Raw genomic sequence first — 20,543 nt, forward strand, 5'->3', positions numbered from 1 at the left:
CAGACAGGGCAGGGTTACACATCTCTCCCCGGGAGAAGCCAGTCTTGAAGAGGGGCCGTGGGTCCCTTCTGTTCCTCTGGACAAGACCCAGGCACAACTCAGCTAATGAAACAGAATGGAGATGCCCTTCCCCTTGCAAATGCTGGTCTTCAGAAGTGGATCTCTTTCATCCCGGGTATCCGTTTGCTTTCCCAGGGAGCCTGGGAAGAGTGATTGGCAGGAAACAACACGTCACCGTGGTCTTTCATCCAGTAATTGTGCTTTATTTTCCTTCAGGATGAAAGGTGCTTTTAAAATTGAGAACGGTTCTTTTCTTTGAAGAAAGACGCATGAGATATTCAGGGGCCCACCCTTCCTGTGCGTGTGTGCGTGTTGATAGTACGCCTTGGGAAGCGCACAGGCCTTGCTTTCTCTAACATCTTTCCTGACCATGATTGGGATTCGGACTACGGAGCAAAGCACACAGGAGGCCCTCTTCTACGGGCCGTCGAGGCCTTCCTTCCTCCCTCCACCTCTCTCCTTCTGACCGTCCACCCTGCGCTTTAGCTCCTCGGATAGCGGGCGGCCTTTTTAAGAATTATTAATGGTGGGCACGAACACACCTTCCAGCTCGACGGAGAAATGTAAAGCCTCGTTCCTCACTTTCTGGGTGTTGGTTCTCACTGCCTGAGGTGAAACGGAGAATCTGGAGTCAGAGAAGCGCAGCCGCCGGAGTGATAGGACAGCACAGAGGTCAAGAGCATGGCACCGGAGCCAGCCTGCTGGGCTCACATCCCAGCTTGTCACTCACTGACTGTGTGGCCCGAAATGAGTTCCTTTTTTACAATTTTTTTATTTTTAAATATATTTTTATTGATTTCAAAGAGGAAGGGAGAGAGAGAAACATTAACGATGAAAGAGAATCACTGATCGGCTGTCTCCTGCATGCCCCGCCCCCCGGGGATGGAGCCTGCAACCCAGGCATGTGTCCTGACTGGGAATCAAACCGTGACCTCCTGGTTCATAGGTGGACACTCAACTCCTGAGCCAGGCCGGCTGGCTGGAAAGGAGTTCCTTAATCCTTCTGTACTTCCATTTTCTCCCGCTGAGAACGGGATAATAACAGTGCCCTCCCGGTGGTGGTATCGTTCAGGGTAAAGGAGCAGGCTACATGGCACTCGGTGAGCCCAGCTGTGAACATTCCTGCCAGGAGCAGGACTGCCATCGCCATCACTAGGCCACCCCTGCGTCTTTGTGACAGTGAGTGAGACATCTCCTCTCCGAAGGGGCTGGCCGTGGCTGTGGCTTTCCTTCTGGTCTCGCGTGACCAAATTTTAGCAAGCGGAGGAGCTAAAATAAGAATATGTCATTCAGAGCAGGTGGTTGGCCAAGAGCATGGTACTTCGGCTTTAAAGTATTACTGTTTCTATCGAGCCTGTATCCCAGGGTATTAAGGCTGAAAGGAACCAGTGGAGGCCCCAGGGGGCATGACTTGTTCGGTAGAGACAAAAGCATCTCTTATGGCCGGGCTGGGGCTGCTGTGGGCAGGTGCGGGGCGGGGGGAGGGGGGCCTCAGCCTGAAGGGCAGGGGCAGGGGCTGGTTAGGCACCAGAGACGGGCTGGGGGCAAGAAGGGCAGAGCCTGCCCTGGGGCCTGGCTCCGATGTCACCACCTCTCCCACCTGTAGAGGGGCTCAGCCCGTGACCCCCCTCTCTTGAAGCACTTGTTGAACCTCGTGGAGTGTGTGCTCACGACCTGTCTGCCTGCCCCTTGGGGAAGGTGTCAGGCCTGAGACGACACAGTGGCCTGTGGACACCTCGGGTGGCAGGTGGGCAAGGTGGGTGGGGGAGGGGGAAACGGAGACCAGCAGCTACACGTGAACTCGAACTTGACAGCGGTTTTCATTCCCCTTGACAAACGAAGCCCCCCAAGCACTGGATGCTGTTTCCCTGGAGATGTTGAGCCAGTATCCTCGGGATGCGCAGTCTTTGAATAGTCAGGCTAACGGTGTCTTTGTGGGTTGGCCTGGCCTTGGCACAGTGCCTTTCGAGGTGGGAGTGGAGGCCACAGCCACAGGGTCGCACAGGAGGCCGGTCGGAGCTTGTTAACTGAGCCTCCCAGGGCCGCGGGCTCTCAGAGGCTGGTCCCAGTGGAAAGGACGCTGAGTGAGGGGGCGGCTGGGGAAATTGTCTGGGGGGGAAACCAGGTAATTGAAAGGTTTTTTATGATGCATGCTATATCCTTTTGGAACTGCATTTTTTTAGCTTAAAACACTCTCTGGCTGCTGGGCATGTGAGTCCTCCTTGGAGCAAAAGGGGCGTCACGGGGAATCTGGACCTTCCACTGTACGTCCACAGGACTCCGGTGTGACCGTGGCCCATGTTCTCACCACCCCTCCCCAGGTGCACCCCAAAACAGCGTCGTTGGTGCAAGGCTGTTCTCTGCAGACGTTTTCTGCTTGATTTTTGGATTCCTCCTCCCACTGCAGCATTTTCTCAGTGCTGGCCAGGGAGAGACGGCCCCAGGCCTCCCTGCCTTCCCAGGACCAAAATCGAAATCGCAGGCCCAGAAGCGACACAGACCCCGGGCAGGCGGGGAAGTGCAAGCGTGTTACTGGGTGCTGCTTTGCTGCAGCTTAAGGAGAAATGAATTCTGTTTATTTCTGTTTTCTGCTTGGAGTCCTCCGTGACTAATTACAGGCAGTGCCGTGCAGTGTCTTGTTAGTAATGATGATCTAAAATTATTTGAAGTCAGACATATTCTATCCAAACCATTTCGTCTTAGAGATTCTGCCCCCTTATTCCAGTACCAGTTGACATTTCGCTTCCACTGCCTTCCTGCCTGCCACAGCTAACGCTCCAGCTTGGGCCAGGTCATCTGATCCCCGTTTTCACTGATCAGCTCTGGGCCCAGGGAGCTCCGCCCCGTGCGGGGGAAGCAGGGAGGGAAGGCAGTGGAATTTTCCACTGTCTTTGGGGATTGAAGGGATTGGAGGGCTCCCACTCTGTGTCTTGAGGTCAAGCAGCATCTACTCAGCTTGCCTCCTTTCCTTTGCTCCCAGCTGGAGTCGTCTTGCTCTCTCCCTGCTGTGTAGCATCCCTTCTCACAGCTGCCCAAGCCCCAGATATGCCCGGATGGCCAGCTTCCGCCCTGATTTCTGAGCCCGGCTGGGTGCAGGAGTTTCTAGGTTAGCCTCTGGCACCCCTCCTTCCTGTTACCTAGGGGGTGAGGGTTTGCCTAGGAGGAAAGGGTGACAAATGTTACAGTGACAACTGTACTGGAATCACCAAGTCTCACACCTTGGGCTCTGGGGAGGCCATGAGAGAGCGAGGCCTGCCCTTTTCCTGCACAGATTCGAGACCCCATGAGCGTGTCTGGGAGGGGTTGGCATGCGCGTGCGTGCTGCTGACTAGAAAGTATGGGCAGGTGGCGGAGGCTCCACCAGGGACGCTTGGCAAGAGCAGTGCCCAGGGCAGAGGTGGCCCCTGTGTTTCCCAAGGCCTCGGCAGCCTCCCGGGGAGCGATGAGAACCACCGTCCCCCCACCACCAGCTCTCTGACCTGGGCCCCGGCGTCCAGAGAGTTCCCAGTCCCCGAGAGCTTCGGGAAGGCCTCGGAGAGCTCCCCGCTGGACAGCCTCGGCCAGGGTTCTGGGACCCCGGCCACTTCGCCTGGCGCAGATGCCCCCTCCCCGGGGCGACTTCGCCTCTTCCGCTTCCCACCAGGTTCACCCCTGATGCTGACCCCGCCCCCTCCTCCAGGGGGATCCCTTCCTTTCTCCTCTGCTTGGTGTTCACGGAACACCTGTCTCTGAAAATACCTGTGTCGGTGCTGCTTCTATTCCAGCCTTTCAGAACATCAGCGGGCTCCTCACCCAGAAGGCTTGGGGCGCAGGAAGGACTCAGTGTGTGAGCACCTGCTCTGACGGGCCCTGTCCCGGCGTTTTCTTTAGCATCGCGTTGGGTCACCATTTGCTCAGCACACGGCCCCTTAGCAATACGGCAAGGATTCAGCGAGCTGTGGTATGTGGCACCTAGCTTTGTGCCAGGTACTGGGCTAGATCCTGAGGAGACAGGTACGCTGCTCCCCACCCGTCCTGAACGCCCAGGAGAGCCATGGCGTGTATAAGCGAGTGTGGAAAAGTCATGGGACTCTGATGGACAGACGTGCAGGACATGGTGACCTGTTCCCAGGTGGGGAGACCAAAGGGGCTCCGCAGAGGGCGTGGCCTGGGGGCCAAGTTTCAGCAGCTGAGTAGAGATGTAGACTCCTTCACAGCGAGGGACAGATGGAGCTTAAATGTGTAACTTTAAAACCCAGCTGTTGGCGGTGGGCATGGGACACTTGGGGAGGTCTGCATGTGGGCCAGGTGGTAGACGATAATGAGACACTATTGCTTTTGTTAGGTGTGACATGGTTGGGTGCTTACGTAAGAAAACATCCTTATTTTTTAGGCATTCCTACTGAAGTATTAGGGGTGAAATGCCTATAATTTACTTTAAAATACTAACCCTTGCCCCAAAAGTAGATAAAGCAAATATGAAAGATGTTAACAGTTATTAAATTTAGGTGACAGGTATATAAATGTTAATTATATTAGCCTTTCTACTTTTCACGTTGGACATTCTTTAAGATAAAAATGTTTAAAGTAACGTGATCAGGTTTGCATTTGGGAGAGACCATTCTAGAGGCAGTGGGAGCTAAGAGACACTAAGATTGGACTCAGCTGATAACACGTGGACAGTCCCAGGTGGGAGGCATGGAGAAGGTGGACTCCGTGCTCACAGCTGATGGGGAGACGCAGGTCCCAGGCTGACTCTGCACCTGGATGGGGAGATGAGACGGGAGGAGGAGCAGCTGTGGGAAGGAGGCAACACGTCTGGGTGGCCATGTCCAGATGGGGTGACCCGGGTCCGTTCAGGAAGAGATGCCCCTTGGCGTGTGGCTGGGTGGGTCAGGAGGTCGGACACTTCTGGGGCTCAGCCATGGTTGGGGGGCAGTGGCCTGTAGGTGGTAGCAGGAGCTATGGGAGGGCATGGGCTGCCTGGATGTGAATCACAGAGGAAGACAGAGAGGGGGCCTAGGACAGGACCCAGGAGCGCCAACATCTGAGGAGCAGGAGGGACATTTACTAATGAGGAAACAGGCTTTTCCAGGTCCAGACAACTAACCCCAACTGGGGACTTGGGCCTGGGAATCTCGCAGGAGGAAAAAAAAAAAACACACACACACACACACACAGCTGGGATCTGGTCTTGCCTAGGGGTCAGTCTTGATTAAATCTGTAATTGCAATGCTGGCTGATGTCCTTCCAAATGAAGCAGAAACGGGGGCCCGCCCCCCACAGGGGAGCCTAGCGGATGTGATGCTCCTGCGTCTTGCTTCATAAATAAAGGATGGAAGCGTGTCCTCTGCGGGAAATAGCCGCTCCCCTGCAGGCACCCCCTCCCCACAGGTTCTCTCATCCCCTGTGTCGGGGCCACAGGCATCCAGACAGATGCGTGGGGCTGGGACCAAAGCACATGCAAGCGCTCCCGGAGGGACCTCCCGGAACAAACTAGAAGCAAAATCTGCTTCTTCCTAAGACAACGTGCGTTTTCCGGCCTTTGGAAGTCAGGCAGGCCAGCCCAGTTATAATTGGCTCTCTAATTGGAAATCCCACAAGCTGTTAGATTCTTTACCCTGCTGCCTGGCATCTCACGCAAAGGTGAAAAACTGCCTCTGCCTTTGGAAGGATTTTAAAAAGCCGGCTGTGGTCTTACCTCTCTTGCTGGCAGCAACCCCCTCCAGCCACCCCCACCACCCCAGGCACCCACACCCACCAGTGAGCAGGACATGAGACACAGCCGGTTTATGAGAAAATTGGCTGCAGGGAAGTCAAGCTCAGAAGGCTGTGTCGCCGGATGATCTCTCGGAGACTGAATGGGAGAAGACCAGGCCCCCAGCCTCACTGTCCCACACGACGGAGGTATTTCAGGGGTGCCTTAAGCTTCCCCAAGTCGAGTTGTTGGATGACAAAGGAGATGTGTCTCCTTTCTCCCTTTCTGTATTTTCTCCCTGAAGAAAACAGTATTTTTGTGCTGACCCCCTCAGTCATCAAGATAGCGGTGTGCTTCGGCCGACAGGATGGGCGTGCGTTAGGGAACCACCTGCATGTCCCTGTGGTCTCTCTGGGGCCCCGGGGCCTCCTGCAGCTCCTGCAGCTGAGATAGAGGCAGGCAGTGCTGGCCTGAGCCCAGGAGCCTCTCTGCTCATCTCTCCCCAGCTCCACCTGCATGACATCATGGCCAGCTTGAAATCAGCTGTGGTGGGAGTGTTTATACCATGGAAATTGGCAAACACTGCCATCAAGGCTGTTGTTTTTCTTTCAGACAGCCAGTTTGCCGGCACACTGGACTCCGGTCCAGATGGTTTAATAGGGGGAGGGGAGGCAAAGGAATTGCGGGGCGGGTGTCAGTAGACACAGATAAGAACACAGTGTCCCTGACTCGGGACTTTTGGGGTGGAGGGTGCTTGTGGCACAGGTACTCCGGAGTGCACCTTGCTACTCCAGGTAGAGACAGACAGCTGAGTAGAGGCCCGGGGAGGAAGAACAAGACTCGGGATTGTCCGGGCAGGTGGACTAGAGGGGCATACGGTTGGGACACATTTTGGAGCATAAAAGACGCATGTTTAAATTCTATCCCTCCCATCATGCCCTTGGCCATGGTAGCAGGCAGGAAGGAGCTCTCCAGCCTCAGGGCTGTCGTGGGCGGAATGAGTTCTGAGCCGCTGCTCAGCACACATGCAGCTGTTAGTATCTGTGCCTCTCACCCAGCGGCTGTGAGAGTCGTGTGTGCAGTGTGGGGTCCCCCTGGTCCGGCCCTTCCCCATTCTGCAGAGGAGGAGGAAAGGGTCACTTCTCAGCAAAGCATCCCAGTCAGAGAGCAGGGGGTGCCCAGGTGGGTTACACGGCGGCTGGGCCCCAAACCCCTCAGCCCCCGGGCTGAGGCGGCCCCTCTGTGGACCCCAGCGAGCGGTGCGGCGCTATCCTTCCTAAGCCCACACGGTGTGCACGTCACGTGGCCTAACCACCAGGAGCAATATTCGTGGCGGCTTTAATTTCCTCTCCAATTTCCTCTGTCTCCCTGCAAGTGGTGCTCAGCCCCTCAGGGTCCAGTGTGGATCTCTGCACAGGCGCTTGGCTTGGGGCGGGCTCCGTGCTTGCGTGAGCCGCGGCAGGTGGACGGCACACATCCGCCCGGCCCAACGCCGCTGTTCAGAGGAGGGACCAGCCATGTGCTCTTCCCACCAGCGCTGACCGGGCATGTGGGAGGAAATGGCTCCAGTCCTGAGGCTGATCTGTTCCGTGTTGAAGTGGCCAGGACAGGAGCTCATCGGTGCAGGAAAGGAGGGTGCCGGGCTCAGGGTCTGTTCCATTTCCGCAGCAGCCACGCGGTTCCCCATGGCAGCCGCTGCCATCACTGGTGTGGTGGGGGCAGGGGAGGGGGAGTTTGTGACCAAAGCCCCCTTTCCCAGCAAACGGCCTTTTTGCCTTTCCTCTCTAAATCACAGCTTGCCCTGCTGTCACACCAGGGGCGCCGGGCAGAGCGAGCACGGTCCAGCAAGCCCCACCCCACCTTCCTGCCTGATTCCACGTGTGAGTCCTCTTGTTATTAGTGGAAAACATTTTCCAAGTCTTATCAGTTCCAATCCTCCTCCCATCACAAAGCATCTTATCATTCCCGTCTGTTCCTGTTTAAAATGGAAAAATAGTTGGTGCCAGATCTCGGCAGAGAGGGGGAAGGTACTCGCCAAAATGACCACATTCCCCTTGGCAGGTAGTGAATCGCAGGCCTTTGTGTCGAGAGAACTGTCCCTCCCCAGCTGTGTGGGCACAGGGCAGGCCTCCAGGGGTCAGCCCCCAGCAGGGACTGGGGGAGCACTCTGGCTGGCTTGTGTAGCCCCGTTCCCCATGAAATCCAGATGGAGCCTGCACCCCAGGCGGGTTCAGGGGTGAGACCTGGAAGCCTTGCTAGCTGTCCTGGCTGCGGGGCACACTCATCTTCGAGCCACCCCGACAACACCCTCTCTACTCCCGCCGGGGGCACAGATCCACTGCACCCAGAGGTGCAAGTTGGCACAAAACCATGGGTTTCCATGCCCTCCTCATGGGGCACCCTAGGCTGGACGGGAGTGGGCAGCTGCGTGGAGCTGGGCCATGGCACCCAGGCCAGGCATCCATTGAGTGCCCACAGCGCACGGGCACTTCCCAGGGACTGGGACTGCCTTTCCGTTAGCAAGCACTTCCTCGTGTCCACTGGGTCCCGAGGCTGAGAGCAGGCTCTAAAGCGGGCAGTTGGTGGTGGACCACGGAGCAGGCCTGGGAGGGCGTCCCACCGTGTGACCTCTCTGGCCCTGTCCTGCCCCCGGGGCGGGGGGGGGGCAGGACTTCTCACTGTATTGGAACAGCTGGGACAGGCCTTGGCTTTCAGTTGGTGATTAACGGTCAGACCCAGGTACTGTGACCACCCACCCCATCCCCGTCTGAGGACAGGCAGACACGGAGGCTTGGCAAGCGCCTGTCAGGGTCATTTGATGGGCGCTTGGGAGTGGGGCTGGATTCCAGGGCCCTCACACTCTTGGCTTCTCCCGGGAAGCCCCCGCTCAGCTCTGTGGTGGTCACGAGGGGACTGTGTTTCTGACCATGGAGAACCTCCACTCCCCCGCCCCCCCTCCCCCACCTGGAGTCCTCTCTCCCACTATCCCCTGTGGAGTGTGTGCCTACCTCACCTGCCCCGGAGGAGCTATGTGGCCACCTGGGCTGCTGCTCCCACCTGTGGAAACAGGTTCTGGGCCCCAGGAGAGAGCTGAGCCTGCGCTCACAGCTTCCCAGAGGCCCACGCCTCTCAGCTGGGCCCGGCAGGCCTGGGGTGGGCTGCTGGGCCTCAGCCTGGGAGGGTGATCAGCACCAAACTTTCCCCTGCGAGGATAGTCGGGCGTGGGGAAGCGCCGGCTCCCAGGCCGCCCTGTGCTGTCGCCTCTGCCCGACTTGTTGTTGGGGAAGGTGGATAAAAATAAATGTCAGCCAGGGAGATGTACAAATAAATCAACAGGAGTTTCTTCCCCATTACCAATGGAAAGTGTTCGCACCCATAGGAGTCGCGGGCTGGGTGAGGCAGGTCCCAGGGCACCGGGGTCAGACTGCGGCTTTCTCCCTGTGAAGAGCTGGTGGCGAGCATTCCTGTCCATGCTGAGCCTCTGCGCTGGTGCTCAGGCAGCTTGCGATTCAAACGGCCACCTGGGGAGGGGAGGCTGAGCTTCCTCAGGAATGTTACCAACAGTCTCGGGCTGCAGCGTAAGGAGGATGCCCAGCGTCCCCACATCTTTCTGGGACCCCAAGGCTTCCTCCTGCCCCCATCACCCCGCCAGGGCCTCCCGCCCAGCACAGATGCCAACCTGAGAGTCCTTCTCTCCGGGGTCCCCTGAGGTTGCACGGGACTTGCTGACTTTTCTTCAGTTAGGTCATCACTGTAGAGCTTGGGGGTGCTCACCTGGTGATTCTGGAGGCGCTCTTGAGTTCTGAGTGCCCTGCCTGGGCTGCAGGGAGCCCCTCCACCCTGGGGCTGGGACCCCATCACCCTGTGGCCTGGTGGGACACCCGGCACTAGGATAAAAGTGATCCCACTGCCAGGGCTGGGCTTGCAGTGAGCGGAGGACAGCATCCGGGGGCCAGGGGGGCCGGGAGGACTGGGGGGTGAAAAGAGGGAGCGGCTCCCAGCGCCTTCGCTCTGTGTTCCCAGGAGGAAGCAGCCCCCTGAAGTCAGAGGAGCTCAGACTTATCTGTGTTGAGAGGAAGCCATCCTTCCCCCTCTTTCCTGATCCCGCAGGCACATTAAAAGGACTCGGGGTTCTAGGTAGCTGGCTTGGAGATGGGGTGGGGAGACTACCAAGGGCACAGTGTACCCCACCTCTGATTTGGAGTTTGACCAGTTGTCTAAATGGCCTCGTCTCCAGGGGCTTGTCTTGGATGAGCTCAGCAGGCAGTGCTGCTGGGGGGAGGGGTGCTGCTGGGGGAGGGGTGCTGCTGGGAGGAGGGGTCTGGAGAGGGAGCTGGGGGGAGGGGTACGGAGAGGGTGCTGGGGGGAAGGGTACGGAGAGGGAGCTGGGCTGCGGCCCATCCTGCTCTGTGCAGTGGCATCCACTCTGGGTGCCTTACCTCCTGGGCCCCATCAGAGGGGGCCCCCGCTCCCGCCAGGCCCTCCCGTGGTAACCTGGGTCTAGAGAGCCCACGGTCTGGCGCCCCTGGAGTCTGGCAGCCACCACACAGAGCTGGATGGGGAAATCACGTCCCCAGAACTTCTCCCCCAAGAAGGGTTATTCTCTGGGCGCCCCGCCGTGAGCCATGGGGTACAGCGCCAGCTACCCAGCAGAGCCCTCTTGGAATGCAGCTCCGAGGCCCCCAAATGCCCAACACCCTCTCTAGAGACCCTGGCAGGGCAGCCTGATGGGAGCACAGAGCCCTGAGCTAGCCCAGGACACGTGCGTTCTGAAGCCCAGCTTGGCCTTCACCTGGCTTGGTACCTGCGCCAGGTACCTGCCCTCCCAGGTGTGGCTGCTGAGAGGTAGGAGCCTGGCCCCCAGCCGTCAGGAATGATCCGGAAGGGGCGTCTCCTCCCGGAAGAAGTAGACACGCAGGCCAGACATCGCTCAGGAAGCTCCTACAGGCAGGGGTGGCAGCTCCTCCTCTGTAGCTACGGGGTGACGAGCTGGTCACCCCGACTCTGCGCCCTGGCCTTCTCACTGGTTTAAAAAGAGGGTGGGGCGGAGCACCTTGTTATCCCCCTTCCGCAGGCCTCGCTCTGCTGCCCGCACTTGGCCTCCCCACATGAGAGACGGCCCTGCCCGCTCACAGCACTCCACCCTGTCCAGGCAGACAGGCAGGGAGCCCGGCCAGGTGACAGCCGTGCCCTGAGCGCCCGTGCCAGCACTGTGCTCGGCGCATGGGTGCCGGAATGAGCACGGGCGCTTCACAGGAGGGAAGAAAGGACTAGAATAGCTTTGGTTGTAGCCCAGGGAAGGAACCCCCTGGACACCTGGCCCCCGGATGCTGTCCTCCGCTCACTGCAATCTTGGCGAGTGCTTTCCCGCCCAGGTCCCCTTTTCCTGCCTGTTAGTAAAGAAGCTGGCCCTTTGGGAGTGTCTGTGTGTCCTTCTCTGCCACCCCTGACCACTCGGTGCCTGCTGCCGAGAGGGGACCGGTGTGGGTCTTTGCTGCTTGGAAGCTGCTGGCAGACTAGCTGCGGCCCTTCCCTCAATGTCTTCCCCCCGCCCCGCCCCCGTGACTGTTGTCTAAAAGCGACCACAGCCTGGGATATTTCGGCACCAGTGCTGAAGCACCTGTTTCAAAGAAATTGGGCCAGAGGAAATTTGGGGCCCAGAAGCCTGAGTCTGTGAGGTGGCCTCAAGGCCAGACCACCCCACCCTCCCTACTGGTGGTCACCCCTAGAGCCCATTGCTCTGCGGATTGCTGCATCAGACCCTCCAGAGCAGTGGTCGGCAAACTGCGGCTCACAAGCCACATGCGGCTCTTTGGTCCCTTGAGTGTTGCTCTTCCACAAAATACCATGGCCTGGGCGAGTCTATTTTGAAGAAGTGGCGTTAGAAGAAGTTTAAGTTTAAAAAATTTGGCTCTCAAAAGAAATTTCAATCGTTGTACTGTTGATATTTGGCTCTGTTGACTAATGAGTTTGCCGACCACTGCTCCAGAGCATTCCAGACCATCCTGGGGGAAAGAAAGCAGCTGTAGCAGAGTCTGTGAGTCGGATGCTTTAAAAAGGGGGTGGGGGTGGGGGGCATGCTTTCCTGGGCTTACTGGCTCCTTCATCGGAACCCACGGCCCGGCCTCCTGCGGGTGCCAGGTTAAGCAGCGGAGCTCCGTGAGGCGGGGGAGCCGGGGCAGCCCTGGAATGAGTGGAGGGGTTGTGTGGGGCTGTTCTGGAAGCTTCTTCAGACCCTGACGGGCTGTCAGGTAGGAGGGGGAGGGGACTCTGCCGACTCCAGAAGCCTCGGCAAACATCAGAGAGTGGGATTAGATAAAAGGGCTCCTTAGGGCTCCACGTTTTTAACCCACAGTTCAGACTGCCCACTGAAGGTGTGGGCACCCGGGGAAGTGGTGAGCTCCCCGTCACTGGAGGGTGCAAGCAAGCATAGGAGGCTGCCCGCCGGGGACTGAAGAGGGGCTTGTACGTCACAGAGCAGAGGCCCCGGCCCCTCCCAACCCCGAGGGTTTCTGCTTGCAGAGCTCGCTGGCCCCTGGCTTAGAAAACGAAGAGGTTTTTGAAAAATTGAGTTTTGTTTCCTTCTGAGTTGAGTTCAATGCTGGAAAGGTCTGGTCCCCAAAAGACACATTTCTTCAAATAAAACATTTGACCTGGAAAAGGGGCCCCAGGAGAGCGCAGCTTCCTGCAGCCGTCAGATACCCTGATGAGCAGAGCTGTGGGCAGCCCTTGGGCTGCCTGTGGTCACCCGGAGGGGGCGGGGAAGGGGCTGGGGTCTTCCCTCCTCCCTCTGGAATACTCAGCACCCGTTCACAGCACACACCGGTGAGGGGGCGCCTCCGGAGGTGTCTGTTTAATGCCAGACTGCTGCCTCCTGCCCAGGCCTGCTCCTGCCCAGCCCTCTGCCCCAGACCCTCTCTCCTTATTGGTTAGGGGGGCCACAGGCTTCTCCCTGGGCACTGCGCCCCATGTTTGCCTGAGGTGACGGGCACTTGGTTTAGTTAACTTGCAGAGGAGTTAGGGGAGGGGCCACCCCGGTTTTAGTTCTGACATGTGAGCAGGGAGAGTGGGAGTCATGGGGGACAGAGGCCACAGGGGTGCCGGGAGCGTTCCCTGTCACGTCTCCAGCCCCGTCATAGACGTCATAGACGGAGAACGGCCGGCCACCATGGGCTGGCTCCCGCTCGCCTCCTCCAGAGCCTTCCTCCTGCACGGCCTCGGTAAGGAGCTGCTTCCCAATGTGGCTGGCCCTCCGCCAGGAGCCGCTCGGCGTACCTCCCCTCCCTCCTGTGCCCCTCGTGCTCTCCGTCCAGTCCCCAGCACAGACGCCTCTGGCCCTTTGCTGCTCTGAAGGTCAAGTGGCCTCGTGAATGTTCGGTCGCCTCACCCCCAGGGCCAAGGGCAGGCTGGGTGGGACTTGGAGACCAGCAGGTGCCGGCTGCGGTGCACCAGGACGCCCTGCTGAGCACGCCGCTTAGATGGGTGCGAGGTTGTCAGGACTGGCTGGCTTGGCCCATGGGAAAACTGTGTCAAATTGAATAAAATCGCCAAAACAGAAAGACCAGCCCACTCCAGTCCCTACCCACACCTGAGAAATGCCGAGAGGTAAATGGACTTGTGCCGATTCCCAGGGGGGTCTTCTCTAGGACGCCCTTGACTCGCCCTTGACTGACCTAGGGAAGGGCTGCGTCGCAGTGTGAACCCACGCATCTGGAGCTCCGGTGGGCATGGGTGTGGGGCTCAGCCGCCCTGGGCCTCAGCAGGGCGCCAGGACCTAGCTCCTGTGGGCCTCCTGGCCTGGGGAGGCAGGCCCTCCTCGGCGGGCGGAGCTGGCAGGGACTCACATCAGCCCCTGGCAAGCTCTGCAATTGCTAAGCTCTGAGCACAAACAGAGGGAGACACAAAACAGAGCCCAGCGGGGCCAGGCCCCACGGAGCGCTGGCATCCAGGTGGGGGCGCTGGGCACTGCCCCTCGCTGCGTGTGTCCCGTTCCTTTTCAAGGCACGGTTAGAAAGCGGGGCGGGGCTCAAGGCCCCCCTCAGCTGCGCCCACAAAACACTCCTGCTCAGACTGACGGTGCCTGTGGTGCTCACCAGGGCACGGGCTCCCGGGAGCAAGGGCTGGGGGGAGAGGGGGCTGCGCGGGGCTCTGCATTCCTGGAGCTGCTCCAGGGAGAGCCTTTCAAAGCCACGGCTCCCGTGGTCTCCTCGGAGCGGAGCGGCACCGGCTACAGTCTGTGCGCATTCCGAGACCACCACTCCCCCTGCTTCCCTCTGGCCCGCTGCATCCTCAGGAAGGAAAATGCAGACACCTGGACAGATACGGCGGCGGGAGTGTGCTGGTTTTCCCATGTGAGGCTTACAGTTCCCCTAACGCAGACTTCCCGGCCAGCCAGCCAATCCACAGCTCCTGGGAGGGCAGGGCTCCCTTCCGGCTTCTGGAAGCCACTCTTGGGGGCCTGGTAGTCTTCCAGAAAGCTCTCCCTGTGCCATGCACGTCGCCCTGGCAGGACAAGCAGAGAGCAGCTGGGTTGAGCACTGTGCTCAGAGTCCGAACCTTGGGGCCTTTGCCACATGCCGGGCCTCTCCTCCTGACAGTGTCAGGGTCTGCCTCTTCGGTGTTCAGCAGGTCAGGGCCTGGAGCGAGGCTCTGTTCCTCTCTGCCCATTTTCTCATTGGTAAAACAGTGTAGGACCAGCCCTGGCCGGTGTTCTCCGTGGTTAGGGCATCATCCTGAGCACTCAAAGGTCGCAGGTTCAATTCCCGGTCAAGGGCACGTACCTGGGTTGCAGGTTCAATCCCTAGGCTCTGGCCAGGGTGCGTGCAGGAGGCAACCAATTGATGTGTCCTTCAACATTAATGTCTCTCTCTCTCTTCCCTCCCCCATGTTCCCCTCCCCTCTCTCTAAAAAGCAATGGAAAAAATACCCTCAGGTGAGGATTAACAACAACAAAGGGTGTAGGACCAGCGTGCAGGAGGTGGTTCTGGGTTTTCCTGGGGAGCCGTGTCAGATCTATGGCACAGGAGCAAACAGCTTGAGGGGCGGCCATGGCAACCCTTTGGGCTCCTGTGGGAACAGAGCAGTTCTCGCATGGGGCTGCTCCCTGGGGACCGCCTCCCTGCTGGGCAGCATCAGGCTTGGGGGTGCAGAGACAACCACCGCTCACCCAGGCCCCGCCCTCCAGGCAGGCACAGCAAAGCCTCATGGGAGCAGAGGTGGAGGTGAGCCACCTGGATGAATCAGCCCCTACCACCAGCACAGTTGCGAAAGCACTTTTTAACCGGAAGACATAGGACACGTTGGTTACAATCCCTTGCACAGTACGTTGATAGAGCCTGTGGTCCGTGCCTTTGTCCTCCAGGTGGATTTGTATGTTTGAAGGACCTCCTGACAGCCCTGCCCTAATTCCCACTCCCATCCCTGCCGTGGTGTGATGGCGTCATTTGCAACCCAGGATGGGACAGAAGGATCTTTAAGGGCTCCTGTCGCACCCCTGACACCGGACTTTCTCCCCTGCCCTCGCCTTGGTGGGCCCCGCAGCCTCTGCCCACCAAGAACGCAGGCCGGCTCTGCCGCAGCGGGGGCAGCCTGCCCAGAGCAGGGCCCGCGAGGAGTCTGCAGCAGCAGCCAGGCCGGCAGGGAAAGCACAGGGAGGTGTTCATCTCCATCCTGCGGCTGAATGTTTGCTTTCCAGAGCCTCGTGCCTGGGGAAGAGCAGCCGCCAGAGAGAGATTGGCCCCAGCCAGAGCTGAGCCGCGTGGCTTCATTTTAGCGGTGCTTGGCTTTGGGAAGGATGCTTTCAATCGCTATGCCATCTCCCTATCAAGCAGTGGCCCGGGACACGGCCTTGAGCCCAGAGGGCTGACTGGCACTTGGGCACAGCACAGGGGGCTGTCTAAAACCCCCCAAAGGGGCTTTTGTCCTGCAGCCCCGATGTTGGCCTGAGCCTGAGCCAGGGCTGGTGCAGGAAGCCTGGGGCCCGATAGCCTGCAGGCATGGATGGGCGCCCTCGGCATGTGGCAACAATTATCACACACAAAGACATGAGTGGGGAAGGTGCTAATTGTCCTCCAACTAGCCAAGTCCATTTTGTCTCATTTGAAATAACAGGTTTAATTTAATCCCTTATTTCCAATTTGGTGCAGCACCGAGAGCTTAATGTACAAAAGACCTGATTATAATAATTACAGGCTAAGCTGGGGAGGCCGTCTTCGTTTGTGTCTGAAGAAAGGGACTAACAGCCACCTCCTCAGTGGCTCCCCCTTCTCGGAGGCGGCCCCAGCTGCCTCCTCACCCCCAGTGGCTCCAGGAAGGCAGGGTGGCGGCAGGTGGGAGCTTGTTTGCACCTCCTCCCCAGAGGAGAAAGGAAGGTTCCATCTCAGCTCTGCCGCCTCCCCTGCAGGGCGCCTCAGGCAGGTCTTAGAGGTGAGCGAGGGAGGCTGCCTGCCGTGGCGGAGCCCGGAGCCCGGAGCCTGGCACAGAGCCGTCACTTGCTGCATTGGGATTCTCACTGGGCCCCGCGCTTTGGAGAGCAGGACTGCTTCGTGCCCTCCTCTGTGTCCCCAACACATGGCTGGGATCCGGGCGGTCATCCCGTTGGTTTGGGGGTTTTGATACGGGGGAGGGCAGGTGATGGTGGTAATGACATGTCAGTCATTGAAATCTGTCTCCTACCAGCCTGGAGGGCTGGGAGTGGAGTCGTGTGCTCCAGGTAGCGCTGCCTGCCTCGGAGCCAGTGGGACCTGGCGGCCCTGGATCGATCAATCGTCAGGGCTCTGGGCAGATGGACTGGGATAGATGGCTCCCCAGTGGGGGACCCAGGCTGGGACTGGCTACTGTTGGGGAGTGGAAGGGGGCTGGGGACTGCATCCCCCAGATATTCCTGGGCTGTCTGAACCAAGCAGTTCATACTGGGAGAAAGTTGGATATAGCTAGTGGTGAGAATAGTTAAATGCCAGCCTCAGGAATTGGGCCTTTGATCTTTGGAGAAGAGGGGAGACAGGGCCTGTAGAACTGGAAAAAAATGTCTGGGTTCTAGTACCTAAGAGCACCTCACAGCCAGGGAAGGCCTCTCACACAGCAGAGGGGCTTGGGTGGGGAGTCAGTCCTGACGTCCAGCGTGCCCAGGTCCCAGCCCTCTCTGGCCCACCCACCAGCACCGCTGGCCCCAAGCAGTGGCCAGACCCCAGCCGGAGCTTGTTCTGGTTGATTCATCGTGTGACTGGTTTCTGAGCTGCGCTTGGCTCGCCGGGGCACTGGGGAGGGGCCGACTTTCATTCCCTTGCCCAGCCCGCGCTGGCAGCCCCTGGCAAGTCTGCGATGTCTCCCGGGGCAGCGCCAGCTTTCGGCATTAATCCCGCTAACCAGGTTGCTTGGGAAGCTTCAGGGTCACCGGAAAGGGCAGCCTGTTCCTAGCTCGGCATGCGAGTTCAGGCCTGGGCGGGACATCCACAGGAGCCCTGGAACACGAGACCCACAGGCTCCTGGCTGCGCAGCGCTGAGGGTGATGGGCAGACCAGCCCTTTGCCTGGTTCTCCGCCAGCTTGTGGGGGCAGGTAGACTTACCCCTGCCATACACCCTCTGGTACCCCATGGTAAGCTGCACCCAGATCCAGCAGCCGGCCCCGTTCTAAGTAAAATGCCCAGCACAAGGACTGGTGGCCTTGTCGCCACTCCAGCGGGGGAGTGAGGGGGGCAGGTCATAGCTGCTGAGAACGGTGGCCTCTGGCTCACTCTCGCTGGGCTGAGGCCCTGCTCATCCTGGGACCACGTCTTCTTGGTCCACTTGGTGGCTAACAGGACCCCCCCCACACACACACACACACACACACAGTCCTTTGGCACCTGTAGCCATCCTTGACCTCAAAATCACAGCCAGTCTGAGGGTACGAAAGGGGGCAAGGAGACTTCCCAGTCCTTGAGCGGGTCTCTGGGATGCTTCCAACAAGCATCCTGAGCGGAGCAAACCTGTGCCCTGGAGGGGAGCCACTTCTCAGCCATGAGCGGGCCGAGGAGCGACAGCCAGTGGCTGGAGAAATGAAAGGGAAGACGCAGCAGGGCAGCTGCCCATCTGCTGCTGCTCAGATGTAACTGGGTTAGTGCCTCAGCGGCTCCGGGCTTGTCTCTTAAAGCGGCAGAAGCCAGAAGCAGCAGAGGCGGTGGTGGCATGCTGGGGAGAACGGGGCCTTGGGCCTCAGGCAGCCCCGGGCTGGCCAGCAGCTCCGCACTCATTGGCTCTGTGACCCTGGGCAAGACTCTTGGCCTTTCTGAACCTTGGCTCCTTGAATCTAAAGAGGTGGCCGTGTGAACAAGTGCCCAGCATGGTGTGACGTACGTTACAGTCTCTTCTTGCAGCCGAGTAACCCCGGAGGCCTCTTCCATCTTGCCACGTGGTGTGTCCCCCATCACCTCCTTGCCAGGCACACGCCGTGTGTCTCCCTGCCTCGTGGAGCGAGCCACTCATAAAAGTGGGGTGTGTGTTCAGCACTTTAGATGCCCTGAGAAAGCCATGCCTCAGGGCATGTGATGGGGCTCCTTCCTTCTATCATCCTTTCGGCTGCTGCTGGCTGCCAGCACCCAGAACCCCTCCTGCCCTCGCCTCTCTGCTGGGTAAGTGGGAATGTTCTAGAAGAGGGAGCTCCAGCTAAGAGGGAGCTCCAGGAGCTCATTAGCCTTCACATCCTGTTGACTGCCCTGCGAGGTTGGGAAGTGAGGGTGTCGGCTCTCGGCTTTTCTCTGAAGAACCAGAGTGGGGAGAGCACCACCGAGGAGCTGGATGTGCTTGCTCACCCCACCCCACCCCCACCACCACCCCTGGGCTCCTCCCAGATGGATTTCAGGCAGCGAGGAGGTGGGGGGCCACCCTGGCGCTGCGGCAGCTAGCTGTGTGACTCTCACCTGCCGACGGGGGAGGAACCACGGTGCCTGCGGATAGCTCTCCACCGCGTCAGGTGCTCCTCCGCTGTGGGCTCTCCCTCCGCAGCAATAAAAGCAGGCCTCACGCCAGGTGCCCGCGCCCACGTGAAATTTCTTCGGGGGCCCCCAGGTGAACTAAATGAACTAACATCAGCACTTAGAACCGTGCCTGGTGTCATCAGCACTGCGAAGGCGTCTGCTGTGTCACTGCTAATGGTCTCCCTGCCGGGAAGCCCCGGTCCGTGCTGGCCGTTGGTCACCCCGCCCCCCACTTTTGGGGCAGGTGTCAGTTGGTACGTACAGGACAGCCCACTGGGTCAGAACAGACCGTGCCGCTCCCGGTGGCTCACTCCTGGTGTTAAGTATTCAGATGAACAGTGGGAAACAGCTATATTTCTCATTCAAAAGTGGCTGAATGTCGGCAGCTTCATCCGGTTCAGGTGGCTGCTTTGGCCGTTGCCCCCCGAGCGCACGAGAACTTGAGCTCCTTGGGTGCCCAGCCTGCGCAGACACATGTCTGCCTCCAAGGAACTTGCTGAAACGCAAGGACGGATGGGAGCCCCGAGCTGACTGTCTGTCTGTCTGTCTGTCTGTCTCTCTCTGATGCCTACAGGCCCTGATCCTTCACCAGCTGCGCCGCTACAGCCTCGCGGAGAAGATTCTCCGGGACGCGGTGCAGGTGAACTCCACGGCCCACGAGGTCTGGAACGGGCTGGGCGAGGTCCTCCAGGCTCAGGGCAATGACACAGCCGCCACCGAGTGCTTCCTGATGGCCCTGGAGCTGGAGGCCAGCAGCCCCGCGGTGCCCTTCACCATCATCCCCCGGGTGCTCTGAGCAGGCGCCCGGCAGCCGCACAGCCGCTCAGGCAAGGAGGCCCCGCCTGGGGTGCCCCGAGGGGACACGTCTGCCACCTGAGGCCCTGGGTGGACGTGCGACTGGCCGCAGTGATCTGACCAGACGACCCCGCATCATCGCTCTCCCCACGTGCACGCCTGTAGCCTCGGCCGCCCAGTGACCGTTTCTGAATCTACTGACATTGCTCACCATGGATTATGTGCCATATTTTGTTAGTTGACATCTGAGTTTTAAGTAACATGGTTATGGAAATAATCCGCAAATGTAGAAGAATATACTCAAAGTTAAAATTCAGTGGCAGAACAGATTATTTTTATCAGAGCTGTAAAGAAAGCTGTTCTCTCCTCCTCGCCACCCTGCCCCACCCCTGGCCCAGAAACCAAATGTGAATCTTCTTTTCCCACCTCAGTGCTAGGCCAAGCCAGGACTCCGGCCAACCATTTCTTGGTTTTGTTGTCGATGATTGTACCATGTGATGAATTCCTGTCCTCACTTAGAACAAAGCCTGAGTCCAAGAATATTTATATTTTGCCAATATATGCCTGTTACAAAAGAAGGAAATATGAGTTATTTAAGTTTAACTTTTTTATGTGAATTCAGAGTTTATTTATCAATGGAAAGATGTACAAAGACGCTTCAAATGGAATATTTACCGACATTCCTATACATGACAGACACTTGGCTAAATGGGAAAATGATGTTAATAATAAAATGATTTTTAAATTGACCCATTGCCTATGTCATTCGTGAAAGCACACAGAAGCTTAAGGCTCAGTTCCTGGGGTGGGTGGGGAGCTGTCTGCACCTGGGGGCCACCCTGATTTTAGTGTGGGAATTCACCTTTCCCAACTCTCCCCACTTATCTGGGATTGGAGCATGTGACTCAGTCCTGGCCAATCAACCTCGGGCGTTCACAGCCACAGAGGATCAGGAATGAGCATGTGACCTGAAGTGGTCCAATCACAGTGGGAGCTGCAACGAAAGGCTCTCACTGTCCTGCTGGACTTGAATGAAACCTGAGCAGAGAAGCTAGAA

At 58.6% G+C, this 20,543-nt stretch overlaps 1 protein-coding gene across 6 annotated transcripts in view; it reads left to right on the forward strand.

The window, feature by feature from the left end:
• The window catches only part of TTC7B (tetratricopeptide repeat domain 7B), a 204,841-nt gene extending 184,606 nt beyond the window's left edge, over nucleotides 1-20,235 (forward strand). For all 6 annotated transcript variants that reach the window (XM_080685190.1, XM_080685192.1, XM_080685194.1 and 3 more), the window contains one exon: nucleotides 19,266-20,235. In XM_080685190.1, the coding sequence (XP_080541316.1) occupies nucleotides 19,266-19,487 (222 nt within the window). In that variant the 3' untranslated portion in view covers nucleotides 19,488-20,235. The remainder of the gene's footprint in view (nucleotides 1-19,265) is intronic.
• Nucleotides 20,236-20,543: the final 308 nt, after the last annotated feature.

The sequence above is a fragment of the Plecotus auritus genome (assembly GCF_963455305.1).
Source record: "Plecotus auritus genome assembly, chromosome: 1".
In the NCBI taxonomy this organism is placed as follows: domain Eukaryota; kingdom Metazoa; phylum Chordata; class Mammalia; order Chiroptera; family Vespertilionidae; genus Plecotus; species Plecotus auritus.